This window comes from Leptonotus elevatus, chromosome 10 (assembly GCF_054856555.1).
Source record: "Leptonotus elevatus isolate MCC_2025b chromosome 10, RoL_Lele_1.0, whole genome shotgun sequence".
Classification (NCBI taxonomy): Eukaryota; Metazoa; Chordata; class Actinopteri; order Syngnathiformes; family Syngnathidae; genus Leptonotus; species Leptonotus elevatus.
Window position 1 is genome coordinate 15,510,908 of NC_141248.1, and position 16,452 is coordinate 15,527,359.

At 42.5% G+C, this 16,452-nt stretch overlaps 1 protein-coding gene across 2 annotated transcripts; it reads right to left on the minus strand.

The window, feature by feature from the left end:
• Positions 1-2,699: 2,699 nt before the first annotated feature.
• Positions 2,700-13,237, minus strand: LOC147167307 (myosin heavy chain, fast skeletal muscle-like). Of its 2 annotated transcripts, XM_086086394.1 has the most exons (41): positions 13,224-13,237; positions 12,968-13,017; positions 11,987-12,202; positions 11,507-11,650; positions 11,221-11,377; positions 11,108-11,135; positions 10,910-11,018; positions 10,665-10,757; positions 10,526-10,589; positions 10,358-10,456; positions 10,182-10,285; positions 9,975-10,113; positions 9,796-9,914; positions 9,579-9,728; positions 9,332-9,502; positions 8,951-9,257; positions 8,804-8,877; positions 8,638-8,725; positions 8,321-8,438; positions 8,118-8,241; positions 7,915-8,051; positions 7,578-7,833; positions 7,257-7,499; positions 7,011-7,187; positions 6,793-6,938; positions 6,621-6,711; positions 6,170-6,559; positions 5,983-6,109; positions 5,783-5,901; positions 5,502-5,698; positions 5,245-5,428; positions 5,002-5,167; positions 4,802-4,926; positions 4,420-4,728; positions 4,139-4,342; positions 3,947-4,072; positions 3,703-3,873; positions 3,512-3,616; positions 3,240-3,335; positions 2,933-3,064; positions 2,700-2,830 (listed from the first exon to the last, which is right to left on the minus strand). In XM_086086394.1, the coding sequence occupies exons 3-41, from the start codon at positions 12,188-12,190 to the stop codon at positions 2,810-2,812; spliced, it is 5,814 nt and encodes a 1,937-aa protein (XP_085942520.1). In that variant the 5' UTR covers positions 12,191-12,202; positions 12,968-13,017; positions 13,224-13,237; the 3' UTR covers positions 2,700-2,809. The 2 variants fall into 2 exon arrangements, with proteins under 2 accessions (XP_085942520.1, XP_085942519.1); XM_086086393.1 differs by lacking the exon at positions 13,224-13,237 and having other exon boundaries at positions 12,968-13,204.
• Positions 13,238-16,452: the final 3,215 nt, after the last annotated feature.

Consider the following 16,452-nt stretch of genomic DNA (forward strand, 5'->3'; position numbering starts at 1 on the left):
CACTAAACTTATACATGTACACTGTAAGATTTGTATGAAAATGTATTTATTTATCTGAAAATTCAGGCTTATAAATGAGCCACTGCATTTAACAAACAGGTTGCAATCTGTTTCATGTTTGAACAGCACTGAAATAAAATATTAAGGCTTAATGTTCTATTAATATAATTTTTTTTCCATGCCTAATGTGTGAATCCTAACCCTAAGTAAGACGTTTTGTTGAATATTCCCATAAAAAAAATGTATGTTTAAAAATCGATTCGGCCGCATATCGAATCGATTCGAGAATTGCGTGCTGTAATATCGCGATTTATTGCCGAATCGATTTTTTCTAACACCAAAATACAAAAAAAAAAAACCACACGCAAAAAAAAATATATATATATACACGCCATTCATATTTACTGACGTCTCTGCGGGTTCAGGGCTCTTTTGTTGTCCCTTGCAGGAGGTCACGTCTGTATCAGCTGTCAAGGGTAAAAAAAAATATGGATGGCGTTGACCAGACAAGAAATCCATCAATCAAAAGTAGCTTTTGCATTTGCTCACAGCGTCACTCAGTAAAGACACTCAGGAGAAACATGATTCGGAGTCTGCGCATTCTGCACAAGCTTCCACCGGTAATTGTGGCGTCTCTGTTGCAATAAAGCTGCATGCTATCATTAATCTGCTTCTGATGACTGATACCATCCATCCGCTAATGCCTTGTTACTATATACCCTCTTCTATAAGTGACTACTTCTACTGTCTGTGATATTGGAATCTGGCAAAGTACTGTAGATTGATTCTTCCCGCATGACAATCACCATGCAAGAAGAGTTCAGAGGCTCAAAACTCTTAATTAGAACAGACGAAGCCCCGATGAGGACTCTTGAACCACAACTTTGCAGCAGAACATCAAGTCGTGGTGGGTAAAACTGTTTTATTTTGCTCTTTTAAGTCAATATAAAGTGGAGTTACAAATTGGTCTGACAGGGAACTATAGCGGGAAAAACACTAAAACCCAGACGTGACAATGCTACGTGCAAAGACAGAAGAGATGTTTTTAAAATGGTGCTTCCTGTCAGTCGCTCAGGGTGTGTAGTCCGGGATGCCTCACATTCGGGATTGAACAGGTGCCTTATTAAGCGGAATGCAGGGAGCAAAGGGCAGCCCTCGTTTGTCACTTGAACACGCTCCCCAAAGAGGAAGCGCATAGTGCCAGCCGCTCGCTATTTCCTCAGTCGCCTGCTGTCAATCGGAGCATGTGTTGCACCTTCTGAACGACAGCACTCCTTCTTCCGTTTGACAACTTTATTTATAAAACTTTATTCCTCTCCAAGTTTGCCAGTTGTCTTTGAAGAGCCTCACACGTTTGCTATGTTCTTCTTCTACCTGCGCAGACTGATGATGTCATCGATCTGCTGGACTGGATTTGTCTTGCAGACTTGTAATTCAGTTTTGCCCAGTAAAAAAAAGAAAAAGAAAAACAACATGAGATACACGGATCTACATCGTTCCTATTCACAATTGTCATGTCAGACCTCGCCATGTAATTTTTTTTAATTTCCACTATGTAAATTCCAGATATCTGCAACAGAAATGCAGATCGGTAATTTGAGGTATCTCCAACATTAATACGATTAGTCGTAAATTATTTCAATTCAAGATATCAACACGCCGCTTTTCAGATATCTTAAATTAAGTTTCAACTCGACAAAAATTATATTGTAGCTTTCTCCAACGGGTATTACACACATATCCGTAATTTACTAGCTATCTTGAATGAAAATTTATTAATTAATTTATATTAAAAATATAATTATGACTAGTCAGGAGGACCTCCAGATAGTCAAAACGATTAAATCTGCTTCCCACAAAACATATACAATATAAATCAATGTTGATATTAATATTATAACATATTCATATTTGTTTTTTTTTTCATTTCTCTTCAGCAAGGCATCTGTTTATGTTTACTAAAAGTCTCATTAATAATTATTTGTTATCATTAGTCAGTTTCCCCCCCCCCCTTCTTAATTTCCCAGCTCTTTTTGTGTTTATCTCAAGAAACCAACATGGTTCAGGTAAAAGAGGTAAACTTACTCCAATATAAATAAAAAAGTGCACTGAGCTTGCAATTTTGCAATGTATAATAACATTTACAGTAAACCACTATAATGAATACCTATTCCTAATCTAATCTAACAACCATAACCCTAATAATACTAGTGATGTGATACCAGCACGAGTATCAGTATTCACTTTTGCGTACTCCTCGATACCAAGTACTTGCTTGCGAGTGAAAATGGCATCACAGTTTCTCAGGTAACAACCAATCACGTCTCATTTCTTTTTTTCTGGGTTTGGTCATGTGACGTTCACAAGCTGAGCCCTTGGGCACTGTGATGTCATTTTCAGTCGACAGCAAGCGACTAAATGGACAGAAGAACTGACGGACTAACACAGGTGGATGACAGGTAACTTAACAGGACAATAAAAAACAACAACATTTTATCCACAAAAAATGGAGACTGCTTCTTCAGATCTATTTTCCTTGAGATTCTTCAACCCTGTTCTTCAGAAGCAACAGGTTTGAGTCCTGGAATCCAATCTCAGCTTGAACCAGACACCTGATTATAAAGCAATGACTCCCCCCCACCCCCACCCCCCCACACACACACACTTTTCATACTTGCAGTGTGAAAGAAAACAAAGTCTTCAGGCAAAATCGATTTATTGAATGTACATCTACAGGATATGATGAGAGCGTTCCAATGACAGATCATATTTTATGATTCTCATTCGAACCGCTCACTGAGGTTGCCTTTTATTCTGCAGCATCCTTTGCCTACAACGCAAACACATGAAAGGTGTGGCATTAGTTACGCGTCACATGACAGCAGAGCAGAGTGACAGCAACTACTTTGCTCGTTCCGAAAGTGAGACTCACTTTTCCGATTTCCCGACTTTTGGCTCTCAGCTTGTTGACCTGCGACTCTGCAATGTCCGCGCGCTCCTGAGCCTCCTCCAGCTCGTGTTGAACCTTCCGCAGCCTGGACATGTGAGTGTTGGCCTGTTCCTCCTGCGGGAAAGTTAACATTAGATTTGATTTATTCAATCAAGACTGTTTCTTTTTAAAAATGCTTATGCTTGGTTTTGTTTGACTACTAACATGCAAACTAAAAATTTGATGACTAGCATTTTTTTTTTACAGTATGTGGCACTATAACTGTAAAATAGGCAAATATGGCACTTACAGCCTCTTCTGACTGCCTTTTGTAGGCCTTGACCTTCAGCTGCAGCTTGTCCACCAAATCCTGAAGCCTGGTGACATTTTTCTTGTCCTCCTCAGTCTGATGGAAACATGAGTCAGTTGTATTATTCTGCACAGCTGTCAGATAATTGACATGAGGCAGAAGACTTAAAGCCTTTTCACACCGCTTGATCTCCATTTTTACTTCCTGGTACTGGTAGGCTTCTACGACAGCACTTCCAAATAAGTGCAGCGTGAAAAGGGCTTAACACCTACCTGGTAGGAGAGCTCCTTCACTCGTCTCTCATATTTACGGACGCCTTTGACCGCGTCGGATCCTCGCCTCTGCTCGGCTTCTACCTCAGCCTCAAGCTCACGCACCTGAAACAAAATGGAGGTTAATTAACCACAGTCTACGTTATGATTATCGTTTAGTAGTCTGTTAGCGAGTGTGATGAGATCTTTACCCGAGCCTCGAGTTTTTGGAGCTGCTTCTTGCCCCCCTTGAGAGCCAGAGTCTCAGCCTCATCCAGGCGGTGCTGCAGGTCTTTGACTGTCACCTCCAGGTTCTTCTTCATCCTCTCCAAATGAGAGCTGGTGTCCTGCTCCTTCTTCAGCTCCTCTGCCATCATGGCGGCCTACAACGCAAGAACCGTGAGCTCAACAAACGCTTTCAGAATGAGGCGAATGACAGTGTGCGTTAAAACTCACATCAGTGATGGCCTTCTTGGCCTTTTCGTCAGCATTTCTGGATTCCTGCACAGCGTCCTCCACTTCACCCTGGATCTGGACGAGGTCAGCTTCCAGCTTCTTCTTGGTGTTGATCAGGCTGGTGTTCTGTTTTAAACGTAGCAATTGCTTACTTTCAAGTTGTTGCCCACAAGACATTTTTGTGAAGAGTACCTGAGAGTGCAGCAGACCAACACGCTCGCTGGCGTCAACCAACTCGGATTCAGCCACTTTGCGGCCTCTCTCCGTCTGCTCCAGAGCAGCTCGCAGCTCCTCGATCTCGGCCAGCATCAGGTTGTTCCTGCGCTCCACCATGGCAACCTGCTCCTTCATGTCCTCTTGACCTCTCATGGCTTCATCGAGATGAAGCTGGGCATCCTGCGCGATGAAACATCGACACAAATCAGTACCTCTTTCCTTTCAAGATGGTCTTTCAGATCTCTACTCGTCTGTACCTTGAGTTGTCCCTGGACGTTCCTCAGTTGCTTCTGGGCCTCGGCTGCCTGTCGGTTGGCATGGCTGAGCTGAATCTCCATCTCGTTCAGGTCTCCCTCCATCTTCTTCTTGATTCTCAGGGCATCGTTCCTGCTCCTGACCTCGGCGTCCAAAGTGGTCTGCATGGACTCGATCACGCGCTGACTGTTCCTCTTGATCTGCTCCATTTCCTCGTCCTTCTCTGCAAGCTTTCTGTCGATCTCGCCCTTGACTTGAGTCAGTTCAAGCTGAATGCGGAGGATCTTGGATTCTTCGTGCTCCAGAGTAGCCTGAGGACAAGCAGGACAGGATTAACATAGTCAAAATTCTCCTTACGTCCTCTCCTGGTAACCGAATTGTTACCTCTGCCTCCTCCAGAGCTGTTTGAATTTCATTCTTCTCACTTTCTACTGTCTTCTTCCCCTTCTCAAGTTCATGGATTGTCTTTCCAGTCTCTCCAATTTGCTCGCTCAGGTCAGAAATCTCCTCTGTAAGACAGTGAGGTTACATCACTTGTTCTTTAAAAATGTTGGTCACTCTGAGAATCGGGGTACGGGTTTTACGTTGGAGGTTCTTGTTCTCCCTCTTCAGGGTCTCCAGGTGATCCAGGGCTTCCTCGTAGGAGTTCTTCAGTTTGAACATTTCAGTGCTGAGCGAGCGGGCCTCCTTCTGAGCTCCCTCAAGTTCTGCCTGGCTCTCTTCAAACTTCTGCTTCCACTCAGCAAGAACCTGAACACAACAAAAACAAAAGTGCATATTAATGACTATGTTAAACCTATAAACTGACGTATGTTCCCAAAACATACCTTGTCAAAGTTCCTCTGCTTCTTATCGAGGTTGGCAGCCAACGCGTTGGCTCGCTCCACGTCGATCATCAGATCTTCCACTTCGCCCTGCAGCCTCTGCTTGGTCTTTTCCAGAGAGGCGCACTTTGAGTTCACTGCCTCGATGGACTCCTCAGCATCCTGCAGACGTTGGGCGAGCTTCTTCCTGTAGGGACGCATCAGTTGGTTTCATGATGGGAAAGCGCTTTAATCGTTGAGATCATTTTGCTGAAGGTTACTTGGCCTCCTCGAGCTCCTCAGTGCGCTGAATAGCATCCGTCTCATATTTGGTTCTCCACTGGGCCACCTCACTGTTGGCCTTGGACATGGCTCGCTGCAGCTCGGCTTTGGCCTCCTGCTCCTCCTCGTACTGCTCTCGGAGCAGGTCACAGTCGTGACGGGAGGACTGAAGCCCGTGGGCCAGAGCGTTCTTGGCCTGCCATGCAGAAGAAGTCAAAGGTGAATATTCTCTGCGAATCATCAGGTCTTTTTTTTCCTTCCTTTTTGTGAGGCTGATTACCTTCACTTCCTCCTCAATGTGCCTCTTGAGCTCCTCAATCTGCTGCGTGTAGCCCTGCTTCCCTCTTGTGAGCTGTGACACCAGAGCTTCTTTCTCCTCCAGCTGACGTGCAAATTCGCCTAATCAAAGATGGCATGTTCAAGTCACTCAAATGATGCTAAAAGATTGGAACATTTGTGTGGTTGTTCGGTTATGCATACCATTCTCAGTTAGAAGTCTTGCCTTTTGGGCGCTCGTGTCATTTAGCTGACGGACATTCTCATCATTCTTAGACTTAAGCTCACTCAGTTGATCTTCTAATGTCCTGCACATCTTCTCAAGATTAGCCTGTTGGAAGAAGACTTTTCTCAGCACGTAAACATCATTTTTTTTACAATCTTGTCTCACCTTTGATTTGGCAATGGTCTCCATGTTGCAGCTGAGGTCGTCGATCTCCATCTTGTATTCGCTCTTCTCCTTCTCCAGCTTCTGCTTGACCCGCTGCAGGTTGTCGATCTGCTCGCCAAGCTCAGCCACGCTGTCAGCCTGCTTCTTGCGGAGAGCGGCGGCGGTGGCCTCGTGCTGCAGGGTGGACTCTTCCAGGTCCCGACGCAGCTTCTGGAACTCGGACTCGCGCTTCTTGTTCATCTCGATTTGAACAGAGGTGGCCCCGCCGGCCTCTTCAAGTCGCTCGCTGATCTCCTCAAGTTCCCTGGCGAGATCGGACCTCTGCTTCTCCACCTTGGCGCGAGCAGCTCGCTCGGCTTCAATCTCCTCCTCCAATTCTTCAATACGGGCCTGAAAGACACCAATTTGAGTTTTGTCTTTTCTCAAGATCTCTATTTACGGATCTTGTCACCTGAAGTTCTTTGATCTTTTTCTGTAATTGGACTCCAAGAGTTTGCTCGTCTTCGATCTTACTCAGTAATTGGTTGACCTCAAAGTCCTTCCTGCAAGTGTTTATTGGCAGTGTGTTAAAGTTGTGGGCTGATAAGATGAATACAATAAGTACATCAACATAATGTACATACTTCTTTATTTTTTCGTCAGACTGCTGCTTGTCATTCTCAAGATCCATTATTGATTCCTGAGCCAGCTTCAGATCTCCTTCCAGCTTCCTTTTAACTCTTTCAAGATCCATACGGAGCTTCTTTTCTTGCTCCAGGGATCCTTCAAGCTGTGAGGAACAAATGTGTTGAACGGTAAATCCCCACCTCGTTCCACATTTGCTTCAACATGGCTGACTCACATCATCCACTTGCTGCTCCAGCTTGGATTTGGCCTTTGTCAGAATGTTGACTTTGTCTTCTTCTGCCTGAAGGTCGTCCAAGGTCTGCTGATGGGCCTCTTGGAGGGCTTTTTTCTCTTTGGTTAATTTGGCAATGGTCTCGTCTTGAGAAGTCATCTCTTCGGTCAAGTTTTTGACCTGCACAAGTGTTCAAACATTTGAGTGAATTTTTTTTCTGAGGTATCAATAAATAGCAAATTGTACAACCTTGTTCTCAGTGGCATGTTTCTCCTTTTCTACTTTGGCGAGGGTAAGCTCCAAGTCATCGATGTCTTTCTTCAACTCGGAGCACTCGTCCTCCAGCTTCCTCTTCTTTGCTGTCAGCTCAGCGTTGATCTCTTCCTCATCTTCCAGCCTTTCAGATGTCTCTTTGAGTTTGGCCTCAAACTGGATTTTGGCTTTGATGAGCCCCTCGCACCTTTCCTCCGCATCAGCAAGGGTTTCACCCTCCTGCAGTCGCAATGGAATAAAATGTAAACCATCTTCATCGTAATACTCTATAAACACATCTGGACCTGTTTCACATACAGACTGAATCTGCAGCTGCAGGTCATTCTTCTCCTGCAGGAGAGAAACCATCTTCTCCTCCAGTTCCTTCTTCTTGGCCAAGGCCTTTACGAGATCTTCCTTGGTCTTTTCGAAGTCCTCTTTCATTTGAGCCATTTCTTTCTCAGTCTCTGCACTCTTCAGCAGAGGCTTGATCTTGAAGTACAGCTTCATCCATGGCCAGTGTTTGACATTCATGAATGAGCGGACGTTGTACTGGATGGAGTAGATGGCCTCTCTGACAAAAAATGTAAGCAATGTTGAGTCATCTTTTCTTGTTTGAAATGACTTTGCAGAAACATATTGAGGGAGACGGTACCTCCTCGCCATCATCTTAACAAACTCTCGTCTCATCAGGTAACCTTTGCAGAGAGCCTGAGTCATTGTGACCAGCTTGGCCAGTTTCTCATCTCTCATCTCCTCCAGTGTACCCAGCAGGCCGGCTTTGAAGAACACCTGGAAGTCATGACATCGACAACTGCTGTTTACAGTCATGAAACAAAAATGAATGGTTTTCTCTACCTTGGTTTGACCAAACTTGTACTGTGTGTGATCCACATCGATGGAGCCCAGGAGTTTCTCTGAGGCCTTCTTGTTATCAATGAACTGACCCTCAGGGATGACGCTGGCATTTAACACTTTGTATCTGAAAGTAAATGTCTCATTCATTTGGGATGCTTTATTTTGAAGGATAAAAAATTTCTGATAGTATTTGACTATTGTACCTCTGCTTAAAGTCACCATAGAGGATTCTGCTTGGGAAACCTTTCCTGCAGATCCTGATGCCCTCCAGCACGCCGTTACAGCGCAGCTGGTGGATGACCAGGAAGTTCTCCATCAGACCTAATATTTATTGTTGGGAATCAGCATTAAACATTCATCAGAAGTGAGTAAATGAATAGCATAAATCATAAGAACAAGTTTTTATACATCTTCATATGAAAAGAAAACTGCACTGAGCTGTCACCAATGTCCTACAAATGCAATTATGCCATCTAGTGGCAGTAAAATCTATGAAATAGAGTTAAAAGAGTCATCATACCTGGCGTCTTGGATTCATTAGGAATCAGGCAGCGTACAAAGTGAGGATGTGTGCACCTCAAGTTTGTCATCAGTTTCCCCAGATTCTCCTGAGCAATTGAGAAGACATCGGTTGATAAATGGAACGATGCATGAAATATGTACAGTAATCTGCTTCTTCATCTTACCCTGAACAAAGCAGACACCGTTTGGAAAGAGCCACCCTTCTTCTTGCCACCTTTCTTTGCACCTGCACCCTCAGCTGTTAGAGCAATCATAATATTATCAGTAAGACTATGTTCACTTCTAAAATAGATACGCACAATACGTCCTACCTTCTCCTGAGGCGTGGGATGCATACAAGAAGGACAACAGCTTGGTAGAGGACTTCTGGTAGAGCTGAACAACCGAGTCATTCAGAGGATCCTTGTTCTTGTCCAGCCAGCCGACAATGTTGTAGTCCACGGTGCCGGCGTAGTGCACCAAGGAGAAGTGGGCTTCGGCCTTGCCTTTGGTCGGCTTCGGCTTCTCAAAGGACTTGTTCTTACCAAGATGCTGGTCATAAAGTTTGTTCTTGAAGGTTATGTCTGAAGCTTTGGGGAACATGCACTCCTCTTCAAGGATGGAGAAGATGCCCATTGGCTGTAATGACAGTGGACTTTTACGAAAATCACATCACATATTTAATTCTAAGTAAAGATGGTTTTCTTCTATACCTTCTCAATGAGCTCAATGCAGGCAGCCAAGTCCATGCCGAAGTCAATGAACTCCCATTCGATTCCTTCTTTCTTGTACTCCTCTTGCTCCAGGACGAACATGTGGTGGTTGAAAAACTGTTGCAGTTTCTCATTGGTGAAGTTGATGCACAGCTGCTCCAAGCTGTTGAACTGTCACATTAAGAAAACATCAACAACCGTTTTCAAATGAACTCCATTTGGACTCAACTCTGGATGTGCGACTTACATCAAAGATTTCAAAACCAGCAATGTCCAAGACACCGATGAAGAAGCTTCTGGGTTGCCTAGTATCGAGCATCTCATTGATTCTCACCACCATCCACAAGAACATTTTCTCATAGATTGATTTGCATAGGGCAGAAACAGAGTTGTTCACCTGTTGACACAAATCAACATAAATCAGGAGTTTCAAGAAATCATGCTACTGAAGCGCGCCTTTGTACCTGAGGCACAGTCTGACCCTTCGTCACAAACTCGTTTCCGACTTTGACCCTTGGGTAGCACAGGGCCTTCAGGAGGTCAGCGGAGTTCAGGCCCAAGAGGTAGGAGATCTTATCAGCGACTGAAAATAAACGACATCACGCTTGACTAAAGAATGACGGCCGAGCGATTTGCGACTCACCCTCAGTGCCGTCGGGCTCGGCCTGCTCTTCACGCTGCTTCTGCTTGAACTTCATGTTTCCGTGCTGCATCACAGCTCCAGTTAGCTTGTACATGCTGAACTTCTCTTCAGCAGTAAATCCCAGGATGTCAATGGCTGTCTGCAAAGTTAAACAGTGTCATCGTAAAATGGGCCCAACAACTGAAGTCGATATGACTGCTGTCTTACATCAGTGGCGATGAACTCATCAACATCATTGATGCTCTTGACAGTAATTTCCCCCTGACTGATCATGGGATAGTCGAAAGGGTTGGTGGTGATGAGCAGAGCCTCTGAAAAAACAAAATGTGCCCTTAATTCTTGCTCCCTGCCACCGAACTTCAAAGGTGCAAATGTCTTCATACCGAGCAACTCGGGTTTGTGTCCTGTCATGATCTGATAGAAGATGTGGTAACTCCTCTCAGCACACAGCTGGAAGGTCACGCGAGATTTCTCCAGCAGGTCTGTAGACGCACACGGACCAATGTTAGAAATGCCCCAAAAGCAAGCTGTGCAATGATTTCACATCTTACAAGTTTCAATATCTGCAGAAGCCAGCTTTCCCGTGGTGCCAAAGTGGATTCTAATGAATTTACCCTACGTCAAAGAGGAAATATTGAGTCTTTTAACACCTTGGAAAATCATTTTGTGAGAAGACATAAAGACACTTACAAAGCGGGATGAGTTGTCATTCCTCACAGTTTTGGCATTACCATAAGCCTCCAGCAGGGGATTTGCTGCGATGATTTGATCCTCCAGTGAGCCCTTCAAGAAAAAAAAAAACATGATCAGAGCAAAAAAGATTCTGTGCTTCATTAAATATGATGTCTGTTAAATTTAGTGTGTTTAAAAAAAAACAGACCAGCAGACATAAATGAAGAGCAAAATTACACGATTGCAACAATTTGCATTTCTACCTGAATTTTGCCAGAGTGCTCTAGCTTCTTTCCTCCAGCCACTGCGATTGTCGCAAAGTACTGGATGACACGTTTGGTGTTTACAGTCTTTCCTGCGCCGGATTCTCCGCTGAAAAGAAAAAGAACAAACCATTAGCAATCGATTCCTTTCCTGTTAAAAAAAAATAAAAATATGTAGTATAAAAGAGGCAAACGTACGTGATAAGAACAGACTGATTTTCCCTGTCTGCGAAAAACATAAAAAAAAAAAAATCCATTATATATAGTATATACAGTATATTTATAGAGCTACATGATAAGCTGAATGATACCTTGAAGCATGAACTGATAGGCATTATCAGAAATGGAAAAGATGTGAGGAGGAGCCTCAATCCTCTTTTTGCCTCTGTATCCTGAAACAACCTTGGAGTCGTATACTGGGAGCCACTTGTAGGGGTTCACTGTGACGCAGAACAGCCCAGAATAGGTCTAAAAAAATAAAAAAATAAAGATATAATAAATTAAAAAATTATGAATGTTAAGCCATTTAAGCCACTGGATCCAATATTTTGAACGTATCCTTCAGCAACTGGGGGGTGTCAAATAGTAGCCACTCACGTAGATCATCCATGCTGCATAGCGCTCTTTGAGGTTATACAGCACGGAAGGCTCGCTGAGGTGGGTCATCATGGCCATGTCCTCAAGCTTGTCGAACTTGGGTGGATTCATGGGGAAGATTTCATCCTCCTTTACAGTAAGAGTCTGACAGAGAAGTACACAAAGTGAAATAGTAGTCACACTTTTTTAATTAGCTGTTCAATAATCAGTGGTAGTCTATGCTTCCGATGATTTGGGAAAAGTTTTGGACTTAAAAAAAAAATTTTTTTTGCATGCTTGGGTGATTGTAAGGACTTGACCTGCCCTGACCTTAACCCCGCCAAACACTTATGGAGTGGAGAATGGTGAACCGGGCCTTCTCTCAAGACTAAAATACTTTAATTTAGTGTACACAACACTACACTGTCATTCTGTAAACAATTCCTTCATTGATAATTTCACTAAGCTTTATTGTTTTGTTTGCAGCGTGACAACTCTCACCTTCCCGCATTGTGTTTCCACGGTGGCTTTACCACCTTCTCTCTTCAACAGTTTGCCCTTGAGGTACATCTCGCTGGCTTCGCTCACAAAGTAAGACGTCTTGGCATCGAAGGGAGCGTTTTGGGCCTCGATACGCTCTTTTTCCGGCTTGCGGAGGTAAATGGCCGCCGCGCCGAAGCACTCCATTTCTGCGTCCCCGCTCATGATGATGCTTTACTGCAAGGAGGGGAAAACAAGCCAGCTGGCATTTGTTAGGGTGACGTGATAATCCACTCTGATCTGATGTTTGATGTATTTCGATGGACGGACGGAAAGATAGATAGATGGATAGATAGAACAAAGGGAGTTTGTAAACATGGACACTGAAGTGGAGAGATGAATCCTCCTTTAGGTTAGCTTTGTGCTAGCTAACAGCTACGAAAGACATGGCATGGGGATGGATTTCAAACTTAAACCAAAAACCAAAAATAACATCCTGGGTTCTGCCATTGGTCAGAGTGAGGGATTCTGAAGGTTAAACTAAGTAAAACTAAGCTAACGAAAACCTTGAAGCAGCAGCGTCAGCGCGTCTGCCACAGTCCCAATACACTCCGATATGTTTTCAAAAAAAGCGAATATGAGGCTTGGTAAAGCAATTTGGACAACAAATGGTGTCGATAAAGTGTTCTATAAAAGTGTGCTCCATTTACCATTCACCATTATGGGACAAATTGAATTGTTAATTTTTTGGGGCTATGATGTGTTTTTCATACTACAATTAGTTAGCCATTCAAATTAATTTGTCACTCGGAGATAGATAGATAGAAAGATAGATAGATAGATAGATAATATGATGGATGGATGGATCATGTGATTGATGGATTCAGATGTTGTTGTCTGAAGAATAAATATTCAACAAAGCCAATCTCTTTCAAACAATGTCACACATCCACTGACCGTTAATAAGAACGAAGGACGCAAATAACAAAAGGCTTAACTTACTCTCTTCCCTCCCTCAGCAGAACAGCGAATTATGGTTGATGATGAGGATTCTGAAAAGATGGAGCAAACCAAACACGAATAGTCAAAATTACTTTCCTAATAAGTGTAATAATAAATAAAGGAGCCGGCGGTCCTTCCAAATCCTGGCCAAGTTGTGTGGAGGCTTTGTGATGACTGGCAGTGAGTGGTCATGCCCGGCATTGTTTTCTAAGCTGCTGGCTTGCCTCACGCTAATAGAAGACTGAGAGACACTCACCTTGACTCGTAGCCTGTCACTCCTTGAGGGCGTCCGGCCAGCCTTCTTATATAGAGTCGGGCCTTTCGTGACTTGCTTTTTTTGGTCATGTTCTTTCACACCTTTTGGCCCGGTATCGTCTTTCACTGCCGATCGATAGCCGATCACACAGACGACGTTCCTGATCACTCGCATCCTTAATCATGAAAGACACGGATGGGAGCGGAGCAAATAATGCCGTTTGTATGGCAGCAATGATAATTGTTCATTTAGCTCTATAAGGGAACTTCATTGCTGTCAGCAGCAGATTAAATGGGCTTGTGAGTGTTGATAGGATGGTTTTGCTCAGACATCCAAATAATTCCATTTGATGAATTTGTTTTAAATAGAAACTTTTAGAACCCTTGGAAGCCACGGTAAATAAACAATATATGATAATACATTGGACTTAAGGGAAAAAAGGTGCCATAGAGGGAAAAAAAAAGAAACAAATAGATGAAGGCAAGGCCTTTAAAAAAAGCATTTCTTTAACCGCATGTAAATATTTTCCTGGCAGGCATGTTGTGTTACTACAGTTCCGGCATTGTTTGGGTCTTTACAATAATCTCTCTAATGCACCTTTGGCACTGAGGGGCATCCAACTTTAGCCGCAGAGAAGCGCTCATATGTCACTGGTATTTAGTTACAGAAGCCTCGCAAGTCTTTCCTGTGACAAAGGAACAAAAAGAAGAACTTGTGAAAACAATGATACGGCACGCTCGGCCTGATCAAATCCCGAAGTTAATGAGATTTGTCGGGAGACAAAAGAGAATGTAGCGATGCTTGTATTAATAGCAGCGCATCCGGTCAAAGGATTACAGGATGGCATTATTGAAAGAGGACATTCTTCCGACACCGCATGCGATGACAAAGCATGCCGAGCCAAGGAGGAAATGTGGGATTTTGCTTGTTTCTTGTAGAAATGCCTCAAAATGTAAGTGTGTGTGGATTTTTTGAAGGAATCACATCTTATTGAGCTCACATTTTTTTAAAGCATCTTTTATTCCAACATTGCTTTGAGCACGTTTCCTTTTTCTGTCGTTTTATGTCATTGTTTCTTTCTTGACAGTAAAATGCCATGTTTATGTTGTTTGACCTCTTATAGCATGTTCAGGAGATCTTGGGGCTTCATATTTAGGCCGCTTTTCTATTTTCAAGGTACTCCAAGGGCCACACAATGGTTAATGAAATATGCTACAGTAAAACTGTGATAGGAAAGGAAGAGCTCATTCACACACTGACGATGAAAAAGTCTAAAAACAAAAAAAACACACACATTTATTACAGAATCCAAAAAGTTTTGATGGCTGTTGATTGAATACTAAGAAATAAGAGAGCAAAATAATAAAAAATAATAATAATTTGTGAGTACAACCTATAATGTCTTTTAACGTTTTGGTACTTCTGCATGTTATAGGCGTTAGTCAACCTAAAAAATTTACAATAATATGTATGTAGTCTAAACACGGCATTCTGATTAATGTTAAGTTTGTGGAATATGAGTTAAGCGGCAAAATCCACCTGTTTTTATTCACCTCGGGGCGGCCATTTTGCCACTTACTGTTGACTGAAAATGACATCACAGTTGCTCAGGGCTCAAGTAATGGCCAATCACGGCTCAGCTTCAGAAAAGAGGTGAGCCGTGATTGGTTGTTACGTTAGCCCTGACCAACTGTGATGCCATTTGAAGTCGACAGCAAGTGGCAAAGGTTTTTTTTTAGGATTTTTTTTATGATTTTTTTTCTCCAGTCTGGTTCCAGGCTAAAACTGATTTTTGTTTTTGTTTATATGAATACAGCAATAAAAATGCAAATGTTTTTATTTTATTTTTTTTTACCATTATTGAAAAGGCATTTCAAATAATCTAAACATTTATTTAAAAAAAGTTTTACATTGTAATTGTTTTGGAATGCACCATCGAACGATGCCATGGTGGACAGTCTGCAAGTGGGCGTGGCTCTATTTTTGTCTTTACATGAAATCCAAATACAAAATGTTGTAATATTTACACTACTTCATAAAAAAACATTTAAAGCAAGCAGATATTGGTTGTCATCATCATCATCATCATCAAGATCATATAATCCTATAAGCCAGTTTCACAATCAATAAAATAGACAACTGCCCACCTGATAAAAATTGAACCATTTTTAGTCACACCAAAAATGGAGGCATATTTTGCAGCTTTAATAGCATTTATTCATTTATGTTTAAAAGTTGTACGATAACTGTAATGATGTGAATTATTGTACTTATTAACTAAGAAAGTTCATTATACTTTGCAACTTTTGGCCCTGACATATTGTCACATTTTACTCTTTTTTTTCCCCTTGTCAGCGACAAACACTGAAAGTCAAAGACAAATTGCGACAGCCGAGCTCTTAACTGAAGTCATAATAGTTGACTTTACATGCTTAGAGGATTTTTTGGGGTCATTTTAAAAGCTACAGAATTGTAAATACATTCATGTATGTTTTGTTTTTTTTGTCTATAAAGGAGTCATTTCAGTTTTTCAAGTCTTATGTGAGCCATACAAAATATACGGGATGGAAAAATGATTCAACTAAACTTTCTGAGTAAACTACAGTAACAGTAAGCACTTTTCACAGAGGATAAAGAAGATACCCCTTTCCTTATTCGTTAGCACATCTGTAGAATTTCTCATTATGTATAATTTACGACAACATGTAGTTTAGTTTGGCGGTAAATGTCATCAATTAGCTTGAAGCCTCTTTTTGACAAATTCTTCACTCTCTGTCAAAGTGCTACTCGCTTTGGAGTGAGGTGAGTTGTTCACTGTCACCATCCATATATAAATATATATGTCACAGCAAAAACAAGAAATCGTCTGTAAGGGTGGCTCGTATCTCATGGCCTTTATTCGGCCCACGGGTCACAGGTCCGCCACCCGGTTCAAAGGCCCTGAATATATCGTCGTACTTTGTCCCAATGATTTTTTAGTAACGATACTGCCTGAACATTGTCCATACCTAGTCCGATGTGGAATGTGCAGTCGAACAGGTGACTGGTTTCACATCTGCTTGATTTTCAAGAAAGGCACTCGGGGTCGTCTCGAGGGCGCGCGTTTATTTTTAAACTCTTCCTCTAAATGGTCTTGCTGCGCCGCGGACGCTGACAGATGAAGTGAAGACAAGGCCACACTGGCGGTTGACCTTCTCCCTCAAGTCGAACGTTTGTTTGCCATACGCGG

What these genes read in the sequence shown, in the direction of transcription:
- LOC147167307 (XM_086086394.1), bottom strand. Translation starts at nt 12,190, where the DNA reads ATGAGCGGGGACGCAGAAATGGAGTGCTTCGGCGCGGCGGCCATTTAC. An exon ending in GCATTGAGCTCATTGAGAAG is followed by an intron (nt 9,258 to 9,331) that starts GTATAGAAGAAA and finishes CTGTCATTACAG; the next exon opens with CCAATGGGCATCTTCTCCAT. An exon ending in CAGCTCTGGAGGAGGCAGAG is followed by an intron (nt 4,729 to 4,801) that starts GTAACAATTCGG and finishes GCTTGTCCTCAG; the next exon opens with GCTACTCTGGAGCACGAAGA.